The sequence below is a fragment of the Emydura macquarii genome, unplaced genomic scaffold, assembly GCF_026122565.2.
Source record: "Emydura macquarii macquarii isolate MOO-44397 ecotype Brisbane River unplaced genomic scaffold, CSIRO-AGI_Emac_v2 contig_1253, whole genome shotgun sequence".
In the NCBI taxonomy this organism is placed as follows: Eukaryota; Metazoa; Chordata; order Testudines; family Chelidae; genus Emydura; species Emydura macquarii.
Genome location: NW_027131390.1, coordinates 76,556,779 through 76,577,377, shown reverse-complemented (window position 1 = coordinate 76,577,377; position 20,599 = coordinate 76,556,779). Strand labels below are relative to the sequence as shown.

At 40.4% G+C, this 20,599-nt stretch overlaps 1 protein-coding gene across 5 annotated transcripts in view; it reads right to left on the bottom strand.

Annotated features, from left to right (window-relative positions):
* Nucleotides 1–20,213, bottom strand: part of LRP2 (LDL receptor related protein 2) — a 163,331-nt gene extending 143,118 nt beyond the window's left edge. For all 5 annotated transcript variants that reach the window (XM_067549286.1, XM_067549290.1, XM_067549288.1 and 2 more), the window contains exon 1: nucleotides 19,973–20,213. In XM_067549286.1, coding sequence (XP_067405387.1) covers nucleotides 19,973–20,048 — 76 coding nt within the window. In that variant the 5' untranslated portion in view covers nucleotides 20,049–20,213. The remainder of the gene's footprint in view (nucleotides 1–19,972) is intronic.
* Nucleotides 20,214–20,599: the final 386 nt, after the last annotated feature.

The window sequence follows — 20,599 nt, the reverse complement described above, 5'->3', positions numbered from 1 at the left end:
AACAATCACACATACAAAATGGGAAATGACTCCCTAGGAAAGGATCTGGAAGTCATAGTGGATCACAAACTAAATATGAGCCAACCGTGTAAATCTGTTTCAAAAAAGGAAACATCATTCTGGGATATATCAGCAGGAGTGTTAGAAGCAAGACATTACAAGTAATTCTCCTGCTGTACTCTGCACTGATTAGGCCTCAACTGGAGTATTCTGTCCAGTTCTGCGTGCCACATTTCAGGAAAGATGTGGACAAATAGGATAAAGTCTAGAGAACAGCAACAAAAATGATTAAAGGTCTAGAAAACATGACCAATGAGGGAAGTTTGAAAACTTTGGGTTTGTTTAGTCTGGAGAAGAGAAGACTGAGGGGGTACATGATAGTTTTCAAGTACATAAAAGGTTGTTACAAGGAGGAGGGAGAAAAATTGTTCCCCTTAACCTCTAAGGATAGCACAAGAAGCAATAGGTATAAATTGCAGCAAGGACGGTTTAGATTGGACATCAGGAAAAACTTCCTAACTGTCACAAGGTAGTTAAGCAGTGGAATAAATTGCTTGGGGAGGTTGTGGAATCTCCATCACTGGAGATTTTTAAGAGCAAGTTAAACAAACATTTGTCAGAGATGGTCTAGATAATGCTTGGTCCTGCCATAAATGCAGGGGACTGGATTAGTTGACCTTGCAAGGTTCCTTCCAGTCCTACGATTCTATGATTTTGTGACTCCCACAAGAACCCATGCAAAAGAGAATACAAGGGTTTTTTGGTTTTTTTTAATAGTATCATTTCTGACTTTTCAAAAATTGATGAATGCCTGTTTCAATTTTTAAGGATTCAAGAAAGCAACTGGAAAAAACAAAGCTACCACATCCGTTCTATTATAAGGCAATATTGCACTGAAGAATGCAACCCATAGCTCCAAATTTATCCCTGGGGGAAAAATATATATAGTGCTGTTTCTGAGGCGTCTGCTAGACTTGCTGTCTCTTGTCCTTATGTTACTACTGCTGCTGCACCTTCTGTAACTGTCTGTGTCTGGGATTCTTTTGTAATAGTCTTCTGAGTATATGTCTGGGATTCACAATCCACTTAGGTCAAAACAGAGAAGGCCAATTTCCATGGCACAGAGTAAGCTACTTGTACAAAAGATTATGCAGGACTATGACTTTTCTATTAGACTAAAGCATCATAGAGTGATCCTATCAGAAGCAAAAGATTTGGGGACAAATATTTCTAACCACGGCATAGTGATCCTGGTCTTTAATTCAATATTAAAAATAAAATTATATTTGGTACCAAAACAGATACAGAATATCAAGCCTTACGCTATCACAAAATCACTCCTGTATAGATGTATTATTCAATGCAGTTGTTTATATTCCCCAAGACAATTTAGGGTAAAATTCTCATTTACGTCAATGTAAATCTGGAGTAACTCCCATTTGTCTTTAATGGAGTTACTCTAGATTTACAGTGGTGAAACAGATACAGAATTTGGCCCAGTGACTGCATGGGGTTAAAGGGTTTAAATTAAGCTGATGTTAAATACAAACCCAGTGGCCCCCTGAGAATTGTAGCAAAGCCCCTCTCACCAGCTGCTAGACACTCCCCAAGACCACACTAGGCCATATTGAACTCTGCCAGGTGGTGGTAGTGTAAGGCCCTTTCAGCACAGAGGTTTTGGAAGCTGGAGCTATCTTTAATTTGTAGACTCATGAATTTTCAGCAGAAAGGCAGTTTATTAGGACTTTCCTATTCCTATGCTATATTTGACCCATATTCATATTTGATTCATATTCAATCCTAATATATATATATAATATATATATGGACAAATATTTAGATTAAAATCTCAAATCTAAATTCAAACCTTTTATGTTCAGGCCCAAATGTAATGCACAGTGCCACAGGCTAAACTGATTTGGAGGTAACCGAATGCTGTCTTATAAGAAAGACATAAGATCTGATCTGGGCCTGAAACTGTAGAATTTGTATTTAGTGAGGTAGACTAGGCATTTTTATTCACCTTCTCTCACATAATAAAGGAACAAGGAAACAGTCAATGAAAGACAGCAAATTTAAAATCAATAAAAGGATATACTACCTTGTCTATTCCGTTCATTATTTTGTGTTCCTCTAATATGTCCCCTCATATTCATCTCCTCTCTTAAGTAAACAATCCCAGACATTTCAATTCCTTTTCACACTCTTCCCTACATGCATCCTAGACCTTGAAGTCCTTGATACTTTAAATCATTGACTTTCAATCTTTTAAATGACTATTAGTTGTACAATTCATAGATGTTAAGGCCAGCTGGGACCATACATAACCTGACCTCCTACATAACATGTCAAACAACCTCTACTAATAATTTCTGCATCAATCCCATTAATTCTGTTTGACCTATAGCATATCTTTTACAAAGATGGCCAATCTTGATTTAAAGACTTCAAGTGATGGAGAACCCAGGTAAGCTGACCCACTGTGACTCTATTCAACCAGAAATTAAGCCTACAGTTCCCTGACCACTCCTCTCTTATAAACAGAAACATTACTCTGAGACAGCTCCTGAAATGTAACTTTTTTAAGGCATAATTCTTTTTTCCTGTCAAACAGGTGAGCCATTAGCACATGCACAACATCAAAATAAGCACTAACAGACTATCTGCCACATACCAGTGCCATACACATTCTCCAAAAAGATAACTATGTGACAAGATGTTCCCTTCTCCTTCTCTTTCCTCTAATAAAATAATATGTTTGATGTTTCAGCTCTGACACTTTCAGCATCAAGCAAAGATGTGCCCATCACAATGATTCTGCAGGTAGAACACAAAAGATCTTCTAATGTTTGTGTCTTGTGTAATGTCAAATTTCTTTGCCTATGTTAATTGTGTCTCTAACTGCATGTATTTTTCTAGAAGGGAGGTCAGGTAAGTTAAGTCTTTATAAACTCCATCTGAATTCCCCCACAGACAGACAGACAGAAAGAAAAATGCATAATTCAGCTAAGACCTTTTGCTTGTTTTTCTTCCACCACAGGAACCCACTCACTGATCATATATTGATGCAAGTTTATAACACGACACATGAGGGTGCTTATTCCCACAAAAAGAAAACATAGCTTATAGAATACTTAAGATAGTCCCATCTCAAAAACACATTCATCTAAATTTAAACCTTAGTTTATTTTAAATTATTTGGTGTGCTAGTAATAGTGAAATGGCAGGTTCTAGGTCTCATTTCCTAATGAGATTGTTAGGTTGGCTGGGAGACGCAATCTTGATTGCTCAAAGGGTGCTATTTATATAGGCCTCTCCAGTCCTTGAATGTTTAGCCACAACCTACGCCTACTGTCATGACTTCTTAGGGGACTACATTTCCCAAGAAACTCTGCTCTCCTGGATCTCAAGGAGAGATTGGCAAGGTACTGTCCTGAACAACAGACAAGGTTCCCTCTGTAGTGAAGAAATGAGTGATGTTCCAGCCTAGCCTGCTCACAGAATGCTAGTCACTGGCCTCAAACAGCCAGTCCCCCTCCGTGATCACATCCCCTGTTCCAATATCCTGATTCCTGGAATGGGGTAGTACTGGCCCAGGAAGGTCCGCCCCCTAACTTTAAAGAGCGAGTACATCCTGCTATAGCCTCCATTTGTACAAAAATATAAAGGTTAGTAATGATTAGTGGGGGGGGGGGCACCTGGCAAAATTATCCTGTTAAATTCCACATTTATATATTAAACTAATATTTCATTGTGACAATAAATCTGCACAAAATTAATACGCCATCAAATAATGTATTGGTGTTAAAGGCAAATTATTCAAACAAAAAATCATTTTAAAACAAAATATCCTTCAGCCATGTTATTACAGGGCATGTGGTACAGATTTCCTTTGGACAGTAAGCTCTTTGGGGCAGGGAATGTGTCTTCCTATACTGAATATCTGGAAACTGCCATTTTTTTACACTGCTAGATTAGTGATTTTAACAAATGAATGAAGTAATAACCATATCATTGTAAAGGAATCTCTAGGTGCGTGTCTGAGCATAATTTACACTCCATGCTGCTCTCTCTTCTGGCACATCTGCACATACAGATGAGGCTGTCGGTTAGGTTTTCCTGTAAGGGAGTATCCCAGGGGATACATAGGCCGGGGAGCTGTGCTGCTTGGAAGCCAGAGCTATGAAGTGAGGGTACGAGGGCTTCTAAATGGAGCAGTAGTAGTATTGCACTTGGGACTCCAATCATGGACTAGCATCCCAGTGTGCTAGGTACTGTACAAAAAGAGACCAAAGACAGCCCTTGCCCCAAAGACCTTACAATCTAAGAATAGAAGGTGTTGTGCCTCCAAATCCCCACCACCCAAGATCAACAACCAAGGAATGCCATATGCATGTTGTCTCATGTCTTTCACTTCCCTGAAGTGATTCTGCCATAACTCCAAGTTCATTACAGTAAGTGATAGTATACATAAGTCAGGTATTCAGCACTGCTGCTGTATATAATTTGTACATGGTAGAGTTACAAACAGGATATATAAAATGTCAGCAAACATATTTCCTGCTGGTGCATGTGTTGATTGTGCTGTCAGAGCATGCAGTTCCAGATGAATACTGTTTGTCACTCACACAACACTAACCACAGTTACCATGAGGGTTTAAAGGGAGACTAAACCTATCCTGCAGAAAGCCAAAGAATAAACCAGGTGAGAAAAAAAACTCATCTAGGATTGCTTTGCAGAGTTTGCCCCAGACTGGTAGATGGGGTTTGTCCCCATGGAATGAACAGAGGTTTCCAGAATGTGGATTCTGGGGGCAAAAAACCCTTTGCCTTTCTTTACCCCATCTAGTTGGAGACAACTCTGCAAGGTGCCCTTTGCTGAGCTTTCCTACCACATGGCCCTCTCCCATGGCTTTCTCTGAAGGGGACGCTATCCTGGTTTCCCACGTTGTCATTGGCTGTCTCATTCCCAAATTACAGATAGCCTAGGATTGTTATATACCTGACCAATATGTACCATAACTGGGTGAAATTACATAGGGTTCAGTGAAGTGAATGACATATCGCAACATGGCTTTCTCATGGTGTCAAGACACTTGGACTATGCCTCACCTCTCAAGAAAAAATACAACCTGGCTTTCAGTACATTGAAAAACATTCCACATGACATTTGGCCTAAGCAATGTCCATTCTGCTTTGTTCTCCTGTATACAGTGTTCTGATACCATAAGTTAAAATGAAGAATATTTCCAGGATTCATGTACTTGGATAATTAGTTGTCTATCTATCTGTTACAGGTATAAAAATGTCTAAATACATGGTGATTGTAATCCATTTGCATATGGATCTCAAATCCTTATAAAAAAGCCACATGATGTCTCAGAGTGCTGAATTTTGCATTTATATCTCGGAACTCAGCTCCTTAATGATTATACATCCAGGGAAACTGACATGCACTCTTTTCCAACTAGTGTGGGGAATGTGTTGCATTTGTTACATTCTCTTGTCTATTTGCTACCTGAATACTATCAGAATTAGGAAAGTAAAGAGGACCATAGACTGTAGTTGTGGAATAAAGCTATACAATATGATCTAGGGGCAAAGCAAGATTTGGACATTTCAGAAATAACTCAGACTTCTGGGACAAAGGTCGTGTACTATATGCTGGGGAAAGAAAGTTTTAACTTGAAAAGCAAATCATCCAGTTTTCCACTGACTATACCTTGGGTCAGATGTCTACCTACCCAGTCTTAATTGTGGGACTTTCTCAAAATTAAGCAGAAAGCCAATGGTGAAGGTACCACTGTAGCTATTTTATAGCTTGCCAAACTGCAGAAAATGGCATTTCTTGCCCAACTCCCTCCAAAACAACCTGTGATGATGCCACACAAATAAGTCCAATAATTTAATTTTATATTACTACTTCTGATGTCAGCTGTGGATATTTGGGGGAAGGAGTAAGGGGGTAGAAGGATAGTGGGAGGAGGAAATGTGTTTTATCTCTTGTTTGTATATTTCTTTCCATGAGCTCACCTGGCTATGCAGAGATTGTTCCCTATTCTAACTCTTTACTTCCATCTCAGATGTCAGTGTGATGCCTGTTTTGATTTTATACAGTCTTCTGGCCTGCCCCATTCAGAGGGACAAATCCATAGTTTGGCAAGTGGGGGGTCCCCCTTCCTGCAAAAAAAACTGCAAGCCTCAGGCAGGTGCAGAATTTGCTCCCACTCATGCACAGTCCCATTGGCCTAACTGGAGCTGCCGCCTCAAATATAGAAGTCAAACTATGCCAATGCTTTCACCCACCTTGGTTTCCATAAGGAGCTGTACTGAATGTGTCTATATGCTCAGAATGGACCGCAGGATCCTATTTTTGTTCATTCTCATTTGACTTAATGAAATGTATCTTGCAAATTCAAAAACAAAGGTGTACATTATGCACAGTAAATTCAGAAGTACAGTGTTTCAGAGAAGACAGTTTTAGGGTTTGTATAGTTTCCCCATTGAAACAGGTTATCAATAAGTACTGTGTGCTCTCAGCACAAAAAAAAAAAAAAAACGGATTTCTATGTATGCATAGGAGACAAGATCCTCTGCTGGTATAAATCAGCATAGCTCCAGTGAAGTCAATGGAGAGAGGCCAGTATACACCAGCGAAGGATTGGGATATATTATTGAACACTAGCTGCTGGATTCCAAAAAGTATTGTGCATATTTTGTGTGTGTGTGTGTGTGTGTGTGCGCACGCGCACACATGCACTCCCTACAAACACACAGCACGCACACACTCAGCAACTAAATCTGAAATAAGAATATACACAGCACACACTTATTGTATCTATGTGGAAGGAAAACTTCAATAGCAAATGTCATTTTAATAACACCCCATGCAAACTCCTTTAACAAATTACTTAAAATGACTGTATTCTATGTCAAACTATAACCTTTCTATTTTTCAGTTATTTTAATACAGTCATAAAAGGGCTATAGATTCATTTCTGCTAATGCCTTTACATAAATCCTAGAATTAAAGAAATTCAGGATTTTAATCTACTGAAACTAAGCAGAAAAGCTTTCCTGCAAAGAAAGAAAAGGTTCAACTCTCCTGCAGACATCTAGTTGAAAGGAATGACACTGTAAATGCCTCCTAGCAACATTCAAGATATTCGTAATCCTCCTGCTCTATACCGTCACTTGGCTATTTTAATTGAAGAATGCTACACATGCAAACAGCCTGCTAAAAATAGAAAAAGAAATTCTAGATTTGTTAGGAAATTAATTTTATTTATTTTTCATTTTCTTCAAGTATGAATTTGAACAAATAATAGGGGAAACAAACTTTTGGTTTTCAGACAGGTCATAAATGAACCGTTTAACGAATAAGAGATCAACTTCCAAAACAATCCAACTTTTAAATACAGTTATTGTTCTTGTGTTCAGAATAAACTGTTATCACTGATTCCTATAAAACTGAAAAATTAAGATTTTTTTTTATAAATTTAGGTCATGTGTAATCAGCAATGCTAATACTGAATGTAAAAAAAAGCTTTCTAACAATTAAAAATAAATTGTATATTATGCATATGCATAGATATGGATATACATAGCATGTGCTCATATTCTTATCTTCATTTTGAATGTAAAAGTGCAGTAAGATTATTTTAAAAGTGTCATGATGAAGTTTTCTTTGTAAATTCACTGCTTGTTTCTAGCAATGAACTAAAAAATCCCAGCAAATCTGTATTACCCTCATCCTTTAACGGAGCAGAAATAAGAAATCATTTTTTTTAATGTGGTCTTAATGTAATAGGTAGATGACCTAAATGTAAAAAATAAAGTTTCCCATTACTTCTAAAGTATACTTCCCTTAACCAAATAGGACATGAGCCTGCGCCCATTGAAGCAAGTTTCCCCTATTATTCAACAAAAAGAGGATCAAACCTTAGAGAACTTGTCATTAATCTATCTTTCTAAACTCTTTATTTACTACAGATGTTTATTAAAAATACTTTAAAAAGCTGCCCAGTATAAAATCAGTTGTACTCTTATTTTACAAAATTTATTTTGTGATTAGCTTTAGAACCATGCTAGACAGTCAGAATTTTCTGTATTAATTACTAGCCTTTACAATACAGCTCACAAATGTCAATGGTTTCAGATACACTGTACATAAAGAACATGTTCTGCACTAAATCGGATAACATTAACCAGTTGCCTTCACATTAAGTATCTTAATCCATATAGATCAGCTGTGATTGTATTGGCTGAATAAGTGAAGCACACACTGTGGATCTCGAGTGAAGAACACTCTGCTGAGCTCTAGTATTGCTGTCCAAAATCCCTTTGTTGTGAAGCACATTAAACATGCAAAAATCTATTATAAATGACCAAATTAAATGAGGAGGAAGAAGAACAAGCAAACTGGAAGAAAGTAAAAGGCACCCTCAACTACTCACAAAAGGAAGCATCCCAAGCATTTTCATAAGAATGGAACTTGCTAATAGCCCCGCGGCTGCTACAGAATAACAATTGGGCAATGGGGGACCAAGTGTGAAAATCTCCACGAATTGGAAGTATTTACAACTGTATAAAGAGTGGAAAACAATGACAAAACCCATGCACAGGCAACTCAGACATGTCATGTATACTACATACCACTGGGAAATTCTGATGAATGCAGTTTCGAGCTACAAAACCATCCTCCCGGTAAGCCACTTTTACTTAGGGTTTCAAGGTACTTTTAATAAACTTCCTATCTAATCAGCTGCTTGCTCTCAAAATTAAATCTCATGCTGGATTTAATTAAGTTGGATGCAAGTAAGTTATCTATCCTGAGAGGTGATGAGTCCTGGCAGCTACAGGGATCAGCCCCAAACAATGCTTTCCAAATGCACTAGGCAAGCCTGAATCTTAAAAAACTCGCTTTTTATCATCCATTATATATTTCATTGCCATATTTAAGAAGACACATAACACAATAATTTGCCAAAAATGCCTGTATTGACCCAACTTTATTGGGGAATATCACAAATTCTTCAGCGCAGGAAAAAATAATTTTAGGTGTTAGCTAAATGCAAGTTATAAGTGCACATAGCAAAAAATACTTCTCTCTACCCACAACACAACCACATATCTATGGTCAAATCCTGCTTGCCTTTACCATTCAAGTAGTACCACTGAAACTAATGGAACTGCCAGGCAAGTTGGGCCTGGCCCCTAGTTCTGTCTTCTAGGAAATTATTTAATTTCTAGGAAATTATTCTAGGAAATTATAGTGTCTAACTTAGACACTGCTCATGCTTGCCTCAATGACCCATTTTATTAGCTAATTCCATCTATTTATTATCCTTTGTAAAATATTTGTGTCATGCTTTTTTTTAATATGGGGAGTCTGACCCGACTGTCACTGAAGTAGCTTTATGTTAAAAAGATTAAAAATCCTTTACCCAAATGCTAATAAACCTATCCAATTAAAAGAGCTAAACCTCCAAAATCCCAAAAAAGTAGCATTAAATAAAGATTCAGTAGCCACCCTAACCTTACACTACCCCTTTCTACCAGCCTCAAGGATTTGTTTTACTTGTCTCTCTCCAGATAAACCAGGCCTTCCAACACTCAGAACTGCTAATGCATTTCTCAGTTCTGAAGATGCTAGGATGCTGCTGCTGCTGCATCAGTTTATCGCTACAGTAGGTGGGTATGGTTTTCAGCTGCTGCCAAAAGCAAACCCTTAAATACTGTATGCTAAATTGTGCCTAGCCCCTCTCCACCTCTGCAGGACAGTAAGAGGTAGTACAAATTCCCTGCTCCATCTTGTGTAGCTGTGTAAGCCCTACTCATATTGCAGCTCCAGGACCTGCAAGGACACAGTTGCTGAATAATACCTGCTTCCCTCCAGAAGCAACTGGAAGTGGAGTGGACAAAGAGTAGATGGGGAGGGGTCAGAGAGAGCATAGATATGGCTCCACCCCACTGATCTACATGCTGATTGGCCACCCCCCATGGTGAATCCACACTAGGAAAATGGGTGCTTTTCTACCACACATTAGCTAACACCTGCTAAAATCTTAATGTGGACAAGGCAGCGTATCTACATTAGGATGTTATCTCATGTTGTTTGCCGTGAAGCCATGTTGGTCCCAGGATATAAGAGAGACAAGATGGGTGAGGTAATATCTTTTTATTGGCCATACTGCTGTTGGTGAGAGAGACAAGCTTTAGCGCGCCACAGAGTGTACCTGAAGATGAGCGCTGTGGCGCTCGAAAGCTTGTCTCTCTCGTTAACGGACGTTGGTCCAGTAAAAGACATTACCTCACCCACCTTGTCTCTGTGATGTCATCTCATGTTAGTTACCAAGTGTTGACTAACAGTTGGTAGAAATTATCTTTTTACCTAGTGAAGACATGACCACAGAGATGTTGCAAAACTATTTCCTTCCCTCCCCCTGTCCCCTCCCCATGCAATAAAAAAGCCCCAGGAAGTATTTGCACAGTGCCGCCCAGGACTCCTCAAAAGTGCACTTGCCCATCGTTCCTTAGTGTGGGCAGCAGCTTTATAGTCCAGGAACAAATCCCATCTCTCTTTTCTTCCTCCATCTCCCATTGGCAGTGCAAATTTTCACTGACCAAATGGTAGTGATATTTTCATGCAAAACTAAACAATAAATGTACATCTTCAAAGCCACCACACATTAATCTTTGTCTCACAGAGCACTGCAGACTGGTCTCTTGTTTTCCGAAAGGTCTGATACTTTGCTGTCATGAGTCTTCCAATTTCAAATTTTGCTACTGCCATTGTTTACTTCAGTGTGTTTAATTATTTGTAAATGATCAAAGCATTTGTTTTTCCCCGGACAAATCCAAAGAGATGTCCAAATTCCTAAAGCACTTAGCGTATTAAAGATTTGATATATTTGCCACTCCCAAACTAGGTCAGAAGGTTCATAGCAATTTTGTATTTCCACTATTAGGCAGTCGTCTCCCTATACTAGACTGCATTCGGTCACAGTACAAATCCCATAGCAGGAGATTAAGCAAGTGCTCAGTGAGTTTGACCCCAGGGCTGTCCTCCTAGCTCAGGCAAAACTCCCACTGAAGAAAAGGGCTTTTTGCCTGAGTAAGGAAGGCAGAATAGGCCCCTCGACATGTATCTGAGATTCAATTCAGTTTTCCTGGTGTTCAGCCAGTTCACATTTGTCAACACCCAGATTAATTACTACAGTGAATACCTTTCAAGTAACCACAGAGGTAATGAAAAGAATATTAGTGCTTCAATGCATTTACACAATATTAGGAGCTAAACTGGTTTCAAATGGTGAAGTGGGCCAGGTTTTTAAAGGGTACCCTAAGGGCTGGTTTGAAAAGAGAGAGGAAAGGCAAAAACTGAAAAACCAATAAAGAAAGCTCCTACAATAACAAGCAAGATGCTAGAAGCAGGGCTGCTAATTTCAGACAAGTATGTAGCCCTATTCACTTCAAGTGCAATAGTTTAAAAGCCTATTATACCACATAATAGTAAAAATTAATGCATGAATAGCCTTTTCATATGGCAAAAATGCCAATATCAGTTACAGTAGAATTCTTGTTATAGTTCTAAATCTTCCAGCTCATTTATTGTATCGCATATTGGGCCCAATCCTGCAATCTGTGCTCAAAAATAAACACGAATAGCCCCATTGAGGTCAAGTGCTGTGCTTACATGAGAGAATTGTACAAAGGATTCCCACTAGTGCTAACACTGGTTCCTTATATCCCTGATGGGAGCCCCACTGTAAGCAAGGGTCTGGTGGCTTACATGTTAGTTAAGCTTGCTGAAGAGTAGGTTCACCTGACACAGTGTTAGTCATGGATCCAGTCACAATTAAATGAGGGCTCTCATTGGTGCTGACCTGGTGAGAGCACCAACTGGAATTTTTTTTTTTTTTTTGTAACTTTCCTATTTTAGAAATGCCTGAAGGGATTGTTCATGTGAGTGTAAGGCCTTACCTCCCCAAACCAAATGAAATCACAATAGTATGCTTCCTTGATCCGTTAATTTGCATAAAGGTTTTCTGAAGCTGAAAATTACTCCACAAGTGCTAGACATCATTATTCCTGCAATATCTGTGTATGATGCAAAGAGGTTTGTTCTAACCATGCCTCAAACCACAGTGAAGGCCCCAATCCTGCAACCTGTAATATACAAGAAGACCCCAGTATTCACATAGAAAACTGAGGTCAACGGGGCTCCAGGCTGGAACTGCGTCCACCTTTGTGGAACAAGGGCTACCAAAATATGAAAAAAAAAAATAAATGAGTCAAAACAACAGCCGGCTTCAGTGGAGCTGCACCCATTTACACCAACTGAGGATCTGACCCCCTTTATCTTAAATAGGAGTGTAAAACTATATAGTCAATCAAATTCAAACCAATCAGATTATTACTGATAAAATACAACTATTCAGAAAACAAAAACAGCTTCAGTTAACTCTTACATATCTTTTTTTTTTTAATCCAGAACAAAGCAAAACTACTAATAGTGAGATCTTAGATACTTAGATCTCAAATCCAGTTTAAGAATTGCAAAACAAAGAAAACATTAAAAAGCTTGATACCAACGGTAAAAGCTTATTATGGAATCCGCTAAAGGATATCCATTCCATTCAACATTTCCATGTTTACTCATTAAGCTTCATTTTTCAAAACCATTTTAAAAAATGTGCTGAGCTGGAGGAGCAAAAGCCAGTTAATAAACTGAACATTTCAGTAAGAGAGTGGACTTCAAACCACATCTCAAAATATGGTAAACTATTAAAAGACATTTTTACTATCTGCTTTTTAGTGTCTGGATCTGATACTCCCTTCTCTTACACAGTGCAATTCAGGAATAGCTCAGCTAAAATTAATAGAGTTAAACTAGTTTAAGTGAGAAGAGACTCAAGCTGGAATTGGTTCAAGAAATCTCATAAGACTGAAGAAGGAAAAAAAATCCAAGATGTGTCATTAAGAAGTTTTATCAAGAGATATATTTAGTTTTTAAAGTATTACATTTCAATCCTTTATTTGCCAGACTTAATGTAAACTATTAACAAGCTGATAATTGAATTATCTGATTGCCATAGCTAGTTAACCACAGTGTTAACCTAATCTTAACATTAGCTAGTCTTTGTACAGGTGTCAACCTGTAGATGATTCATTAAGGAAAAACTTCTATGCTTCTCACCAATGACTCTACTAGAAAGTGTTGTTTCCTTTTCAGCTTCCACTCTAAGGGTTATATTGTGCCATCAGTTTTTAAGCAGAATTTAAAATGAGGAGAAACAGGGTTTCTGCATCTATAATTCTGAAGAGCTTCAACAGCCTCGCAGTCCTAAAACAGATTGTGTCCAATAAAAGTGAACAGCATTGGATACACTATTATCAAAGATAGAAGATGATATTTTGAAAATGTGTCAGGGGAATGCTGGGTAAAACTAATTACTGACAGTCAAATCCTGAAGTTCTTAATCAACTGACTTCAACAGACATTTCCCTGAGTAAGAACGAAGTACAAAACTGAAAGACGTATAATTTGACCCTAAGTAACTAGAAGAAAAAACAAATACTAGTGATCTTTGATCTCCCAATAATCTAACAATGCAAAAGGTGGATACAGGCTAAAGGCTTGGGACAGAGTGATTGATTTCACATCAGTCTAGGAAGCCCAAAAAAAGAAAAGTATTAAAAGGCTTTAATGAAATTGCATTCTAACTTCACCCCACTCCTTCCTCCCCCCAGTGAATCTTTGCTCATTTCCTGCAAAACACAGGGAAAGTAAATCGGGATTAAAGTGGGATTTCATTGCTCAAATTTCCAGTCAGCTCAATATATAAAAGAAGGTTTTGGTTTGTTGTATAGGAAGTGTTGCATATGCTGCACATCTATCTTAGCTCAAATCTCCTTGGATGTCCTGTCCTTGTTTGTCTTGACTCCTGCAGCTTAATTATTTACTGTAATTCTAGCAGTTAGTGAAGAATCTAAGTCTAACCAGGTGTCATCTAATTACTGCTTTCAATTTTTAACTGAAATTTTGTTTTTTATCCTATTCTTCACTTTAGGTGATTACTTAGCAAATTCCTGATATACTTCACTGCCCAGGATATAGAAAAGGAGTAAATAATTAAAGAAAGATCAAGACAACTACTAAAAGTAGATTACTCATTTAAAAACAAAACAAAAAAAAACCTTACAAAAAAACCTTACAAAAAAGAATCCTGACACTGAGTTCATAGAAATGTCACTTTTATCAATTAAAAGGAAAAAGATTGTAATGTGTTCCTCTGATGGGTGTTTTTAATTTTCAAGCTATCACAACTCTCCTCCCCAAAATCAGAGGTCCTAATCCTGCTCCCACTGAGGTCAGCGGGTATTCTGCTGTTGATTTCAGTCAGAGCAGATCAAGCCCAGCATTCCTCTTACAAATGTTCACTGACAGAGGGCAAGAAAATTACACCAGTGCAGGATTTTAATAAACAGTTCAACCCAAAGGTCCTCTCCCATATCTTCCTTTACCAGCAGTACAGTCTGTAAATTGGACTATAGCAGTGGTCCCCAAACTGTGGGACACGCCCCACTAGGGGGGTACAGCAGAAAATCTGGGGGGAAACAGCAGAGACTGGGCCAGACCCCATGAGGGGGCGGGGCAGGAGTGCCATGGGGCCCTACTCTTGCCCCCGCTCTCGTCCCCCCAACCCCTGGCTCCCACTCCCAGGCCAGCCTCTGCTCTCGGCCCTGAGCCCTTGCCCAGAAGGCCAAGGGGGAACAAGGAAAGCATGGAAAAGTCTGGGGACCACTGGACTATACTCATTTTCTTTTGGACGCACCTACTTGACTTTTTTCCCCCCAATAAGCCCCAAATCCTTCCTCCCCTGTGTAAAACTTCTGGGTAGGGGTTTTACCCAGGGGTTCTATGCCAGGGTCATAATCTTCTGCTCAGACCTTCTGGGCTTCTACCCATGAACAGAACAGATATAATAGATGGTAGCAGTGCAAACTTCTCCATATAACCCTGGCAATATGTAACAGTCCTGGTCTGTAAGAACCATCCATGCCCATTCATTCCTGGCCTCTCTTGTGAAACTGTCAGCAAAAGTGTCAATTCATGCTAAATTTGATTGTGGTTTTTGAAACGTGGACACCTGTTTGGATATGGACTGTGATCACCTATTCATTTTACATAGGTCACTGTACATTCAGCCCTGGGCTGGATTTAAACTAGCAACCTGAGTTAACTTTTGTATCCCAGTATAATCCACTCTGCCATTTTATGCCCCTGTGTTACATTTTAAAAGGCTTTGAAATCACCTCCCCCTTTTGAGAGAATATTCCAGTTGCCCAGAGTTGTTCACCACTATTGCTTGTTAAGGGATTTGCTTTTCTACCATACTGCATTTAAACGCAGGACATATTTTCATTTGTTCATGCATGAGCAAACCCCAACTATTATTGCTACTTTTTATATCAATTAAGTGCTCACATTTGCACACAGAAATTCGTAATTGCTCATCCAAATATCCAGTCTGAAGTTTGTACATGCAGCTACAGGTACATGACCCAATTCTAAACTTGCGCAAAGTGGAGGTTGGCTAAAAAATGGTCACAGAATGTGAATTCACCAATATACATAAAAGCCACAAACCTCTGCTTATCAGTTATGATGCCACTACATAGACTAACATTTTTTCACACAAGTAGCAGAATTACATTTTTATTTTGAATAAGCATTAACATTTTAAGGTTTTGCACTCAACAGACAGGAATTGTAGTATTACACCTGACGTTTCAACCTTAAATCTGTCCCTTGTACAGACTTAAAACATAGTCTCTCCTAAAACGATTCCATGTTATTTGTCAAATAACTCTGAAATTTATTTTAAACCCTTAAATAGAGTAAATCATGGCTCATGAAGCAAAATTGTACTGTGCAAGCGTAAAATATCCAAATTTAAATGCTCCTGGATGGAAGCCTGCACACTGAAATCAGTGGAGTTTTCCCATTGCTTTAAATGGGGACAGGATTTCCCCATGTCTTTAAAACTATTCTATCAATTTGCTTCATACTTGTCTTATTCCTTAGATCTCAATGAGATCTGAGATATAAATCAAATTTGATATTTCTACCATCAGCCATTGTGCTATTCACTTGCAAAATTTCTGATCAGATTATATTGGGAAGGATATATATTTTTCTCAAGATACACATAAAATGGAGGAATCAGATTTGTTAAAACTTTATAAAAAAATTCACCTCTGGCCTGAGACCAACCATGGAAAAATCTCACCCTATGAGGATTTTGCTTCATCAAATGAGGAGCTACTGAAAAAGGAGAAATAGACTAAAAATTGGAAATCAACGTAATTGCAGCATGTACTCAGGCAGCTGTACCCCTTATATAGTACCCAGAGGATTCACAGACCAAACAAGTGTGTCCGTGTAAGGTGAAAGGCTATCACCAAAAATGCTCACCTCTACAGCATTTTGGAGGTTTAGACCAATATCATGTTATTACTTATTAACTATGGTAATGCAGAGCCCAGTCCTGCAATCATTGCTCACATGTAAGTCCCACTGACTTGGACTAGACTCTTAATTTGGTAAACTAGACAGGATCTGGCCAAGATAAAAGAAAAAAAGTCTTATTTAATGCAATGTAAGGAAGACTACTGAGGAAATGTTAGGATACTCAGCATCAATCACCAGACAAGACAAGATTCAAGGCAGTGATTTAAATGTTGGTGTAAATTACACATTGGGGTGAAATCCTGGTCCTACTGAAGTCAATGGGAATTTTGCAGAAACCAGGTGTGAGTTACAGTGTTTTGTAAATTGCACTAGTTTGATATTTAAATGGTGGAAAAATTAATGCAACTTACACACTGAAGGAACAGAAGTGGGGGTAGCAGGAAAAGAAGTTAACAAGAGCATACCAGATAAAGTGGGAGCTCCACTATCTTATACTTTTCCTGCTAAATCCTTGTCATCCTCCTTAGAATGTATTTTACCTCATTTTGCCTATCAACTGAATGCCAAATACATATGAGTTACTTGGCTACTTATATATATTCATTTTCTGACAGATTTGTCACCTCTGCTGAATTTGAACAAAAATAAGGCACTCCAGAAAAAAGAGTCATTCATGCAGGAAGCTTAAATGATTTGCGAAGAATTAAACATAGGTTACAAAAATGTTATTTAATAACACTGGGTTTGTGCGGATTGTAGGTAAATTTGTGTGTCCAAGGAGGGATGTTCCTTCTAAGAAAGGAAAATAGGTTTCGTATTCATGGATAACTACTATAAAGAGAAAACAAGAACAGAGATGGAGAACACTATCTAGGGAAGTGAACTATTAAGAGCAGCAAAGTTGGAAGCATCTACACTCCCAGGAATTAGGGGGTCATACCTTAGCAGGCTAGAGTCAGTACTTCCATGAGTCCCATAATAAATATTAGATAAATGGAGTACTGTGTAAGTACACAGATCCTTAAAGATTGCAAATTCAGTCATTTGCCCTGGTGATCTTAATCCAAATTTGTCCTTCACACAACTGCTGTGCACTGCGATGTCCACCTGACTGTGGCCCTTCCACCCAAGATGTGGCTGCATTTCAGCAATGCTGTACAGGTAGATGTCTGACGTGCTTTGGAATTCTTCAAAATGAAATGCTATGCTAACATTGCTTCTGTAATTCCATATAAAATGCTACTTTTGGATACCACAGCGAGAGAATGTAAATTAGACAGAGTATGGACTCTGTCTTGCAATCCTCACCCAGGACAGTAATCCTAAGTAATAAAGACTGTTGGCACGAGTAAAGGTTGCAGGATCAAGTCCTGTGTAACTATGGACTGTGAGAGGAGGCATTTTTTTCTCAATTTATCCACTGGCATGTTTAACAAGCATTCAGAAATCAGACTTGTCAAGAAAGAAGGCACAACACTGCTTAATATAGGCACAAGCACTCAGATCAAACTGAGTCTTCTCAGGCTTATGGAAACACCAGTTTGCACTCAGTATTCCCAATTCAAATTGCCAGTATTAAAAAATGTCATTCTTCAAAATATCATGAGTGGCTTTAAAATCATGACATCTTTTTTTTTAAATAATAAATTGGGGGGGGGGGGGGGACCTTTTGATTTTTGAGCTATTAGTGTATGTTTGGGTCATGTTTTCAAGTTTCTTTCTCCATCCTTGAGGTCGGCAGTCTTTTTTTTTTTTTTTTTTTTTTTTAATGAAAGCTGAAATCTTCATATAATCACAGGATTCCAAGAACTAGAGTTTTAAGAAAAACACCAATTATTGTGAGAATCCCAAGAGTTGACAACACTACTATTCAGAGGTTTAAAAGAGGTACTACCATACACTCCATTACTAACATTACATCATCTCATTAGCATAGTTATTCGGATAATTCTTACATCCAGCACAGCAAAATTCTTAACACCTGCCCTGCTTCTGGATGCTACTTCAAGATTTTCCCCTCACTTTACCAAATAATTGGTGAATTCGCATTCACATTTACTGTACATGTGTCCTGAATATCCTATGGTGGCTGTAGAGAGCAAGAAAACAAGCATTTCAGTCAGCACTGTACCTTCAGTTCTATGCAGTGTAAATAAGAGTGCAAGGAATTAGCTCTCTACCCAGTGTGACCTCTTTGGCTGGAGATTTTGCAGTGCTCCTGCTTGCTGTACATTAGCTATCTCCTAACTACTTCCCTGCTCAGAAAAGGGAGCTGTTAGCAGCAGTTGCTGTATAATTACTTACTTGATTCCCTTTAAGGAGCTTACACTAAGAGTTGAGCAAAGAAAGCAGATTAACAATTTGAATACATCCACCTAACACACACACACACAACAGTGGGGCTACCAGGCCAATATATGTGGCCCGGGAAATGCACTTCATCTCATCCTGCTGGAACAATAGGGGTTTCTATTTTCATTGTGGGGCAAAGACATTGTGTGGGAGAGGGCAGGGGAGAGACAGGAAGAGCTGGGCTGCAGTTCCAGGGTGGGAGTGAGTGAGAGAGTGCAGATAGGACTCCTCCATCCCCAGCAGCCAGATTAGTACCGGAGTAGGCGGAGGTGCAGTCTATAGCGCTCAGCCTGCGCTGCCAGTCACATGCTCCCAAATGTAACCTAGCAACAGCAAAGCCCAGAGAAAAAGTTCTCTCTCTCCCAACTTCAAATCTGTGTCTGAGTCTGACTGAGGGCAGCTTATTGTGCCCCAGACTAAGCATCTGTTTCTTTCGGGGCCCCTCTGACCCCATCCCGCGGCTGTTCGGCGCGCAGCAGAGATGTGCAGTTCCACACGCACAGGGCGTGCACAGAAAGAGAGAGACGCTCGTGTGGACCCTAATGCAACACCTCCCGAGCCGCAGCTTCACCGGCTCCGCTCTGAGGAACCGGGTGAACTCAGCCTGCTCGCGCTGGGCTTCCACCCGCCGGGCATTGGCAGGGCTGAGCGGGGCCGGCAGCACGGACACACCCGGGGCTGGACAGACGTCCTCGGGGGGCCAGTAACAAGCGCCAGGGTGCGGGGCTCGTTTCGGCCCAGGCGGTCTCCTGGCAAAGAGCTCTCTCCCCCCGCGGCTTCCGCACCGCCCGCGCTGCCCTTCCCAACGTAACCACCGCCCCGCGACTGCGGCCCCGGGGGCTGAGACCAGGTCGCCGGCCGCAGAAGCGGCCCCGGGGGAGCAGAGCCGGCAGGCTGGCTGGGGAGGCGCTGTCCCAGCCAGCGCGGGGCTCGCCTCTGAGCGGAGGGGTCACCTCGCTCCGCTTCGCCGCTGCACAGCGCAGTCCTCCCCCGGAACGGTGCCTGGGACAGAGCCAACTCCTGCTCCTCTAACCCCCAGGGAAGCCGCGGCGACAAGCCCAGCCACCTTCATCTCCCTGCCCTGCCCGCTCAGGGGGAGCCCCGAGTCCCACTCCGGCGAGGCTGGACTAGGGGGCTTACCTTGGCAACCAGCCCGCACGAGGCATGCACTGAATAAGAGGAGCACTTTGCAAGAAGCGGCTGCGGCTCCGGCCATCCTATGGCGAGATCCCAGCCGGGCTGGGATGCTCCAGCTCCCTGGGAAGCGGGCTGCTGGGCTCAGGAAGGCTGCTCGGCCCGGCACCAGCCCAAGCCGCCTGGTGTCTTTTCCCTATCCCGCTAGTTGCAGCCGAAAGGCGTGTTCAACAGTTGAGACATCGCGTTTTCTATAAACTCCCACCCTCCAGACATTGCATAAAGCTCTTTATACCCGGCAGCCCCGGAACGAGCATGAGGGAATCAGGCATTGCTCCAGGCCCCCGCCGCCCACAGGCTGCCTCTGCCCCTCCTTCTGCACTTCGCAGGGTAGGACGGATGCTTTCACACCAATGCACTCCAATGACTTTTTACATCACACTGGGGCTTGACGATACGTTTTGGCCAGATCCAGGGTGATTTCAAATAGCAAACAGGCCACAGCGTTTGATGCTCCTCAGCCTCGGGTCCCAGCTGACAAACCAAAGGCCCCGTGCAAAGAAAAGGGGTTTAAAGGAGCCTTATAAAGCTTTAGAACAAGTCACTAAAGCCCTCCGCTGGTGTAAAGTTTCA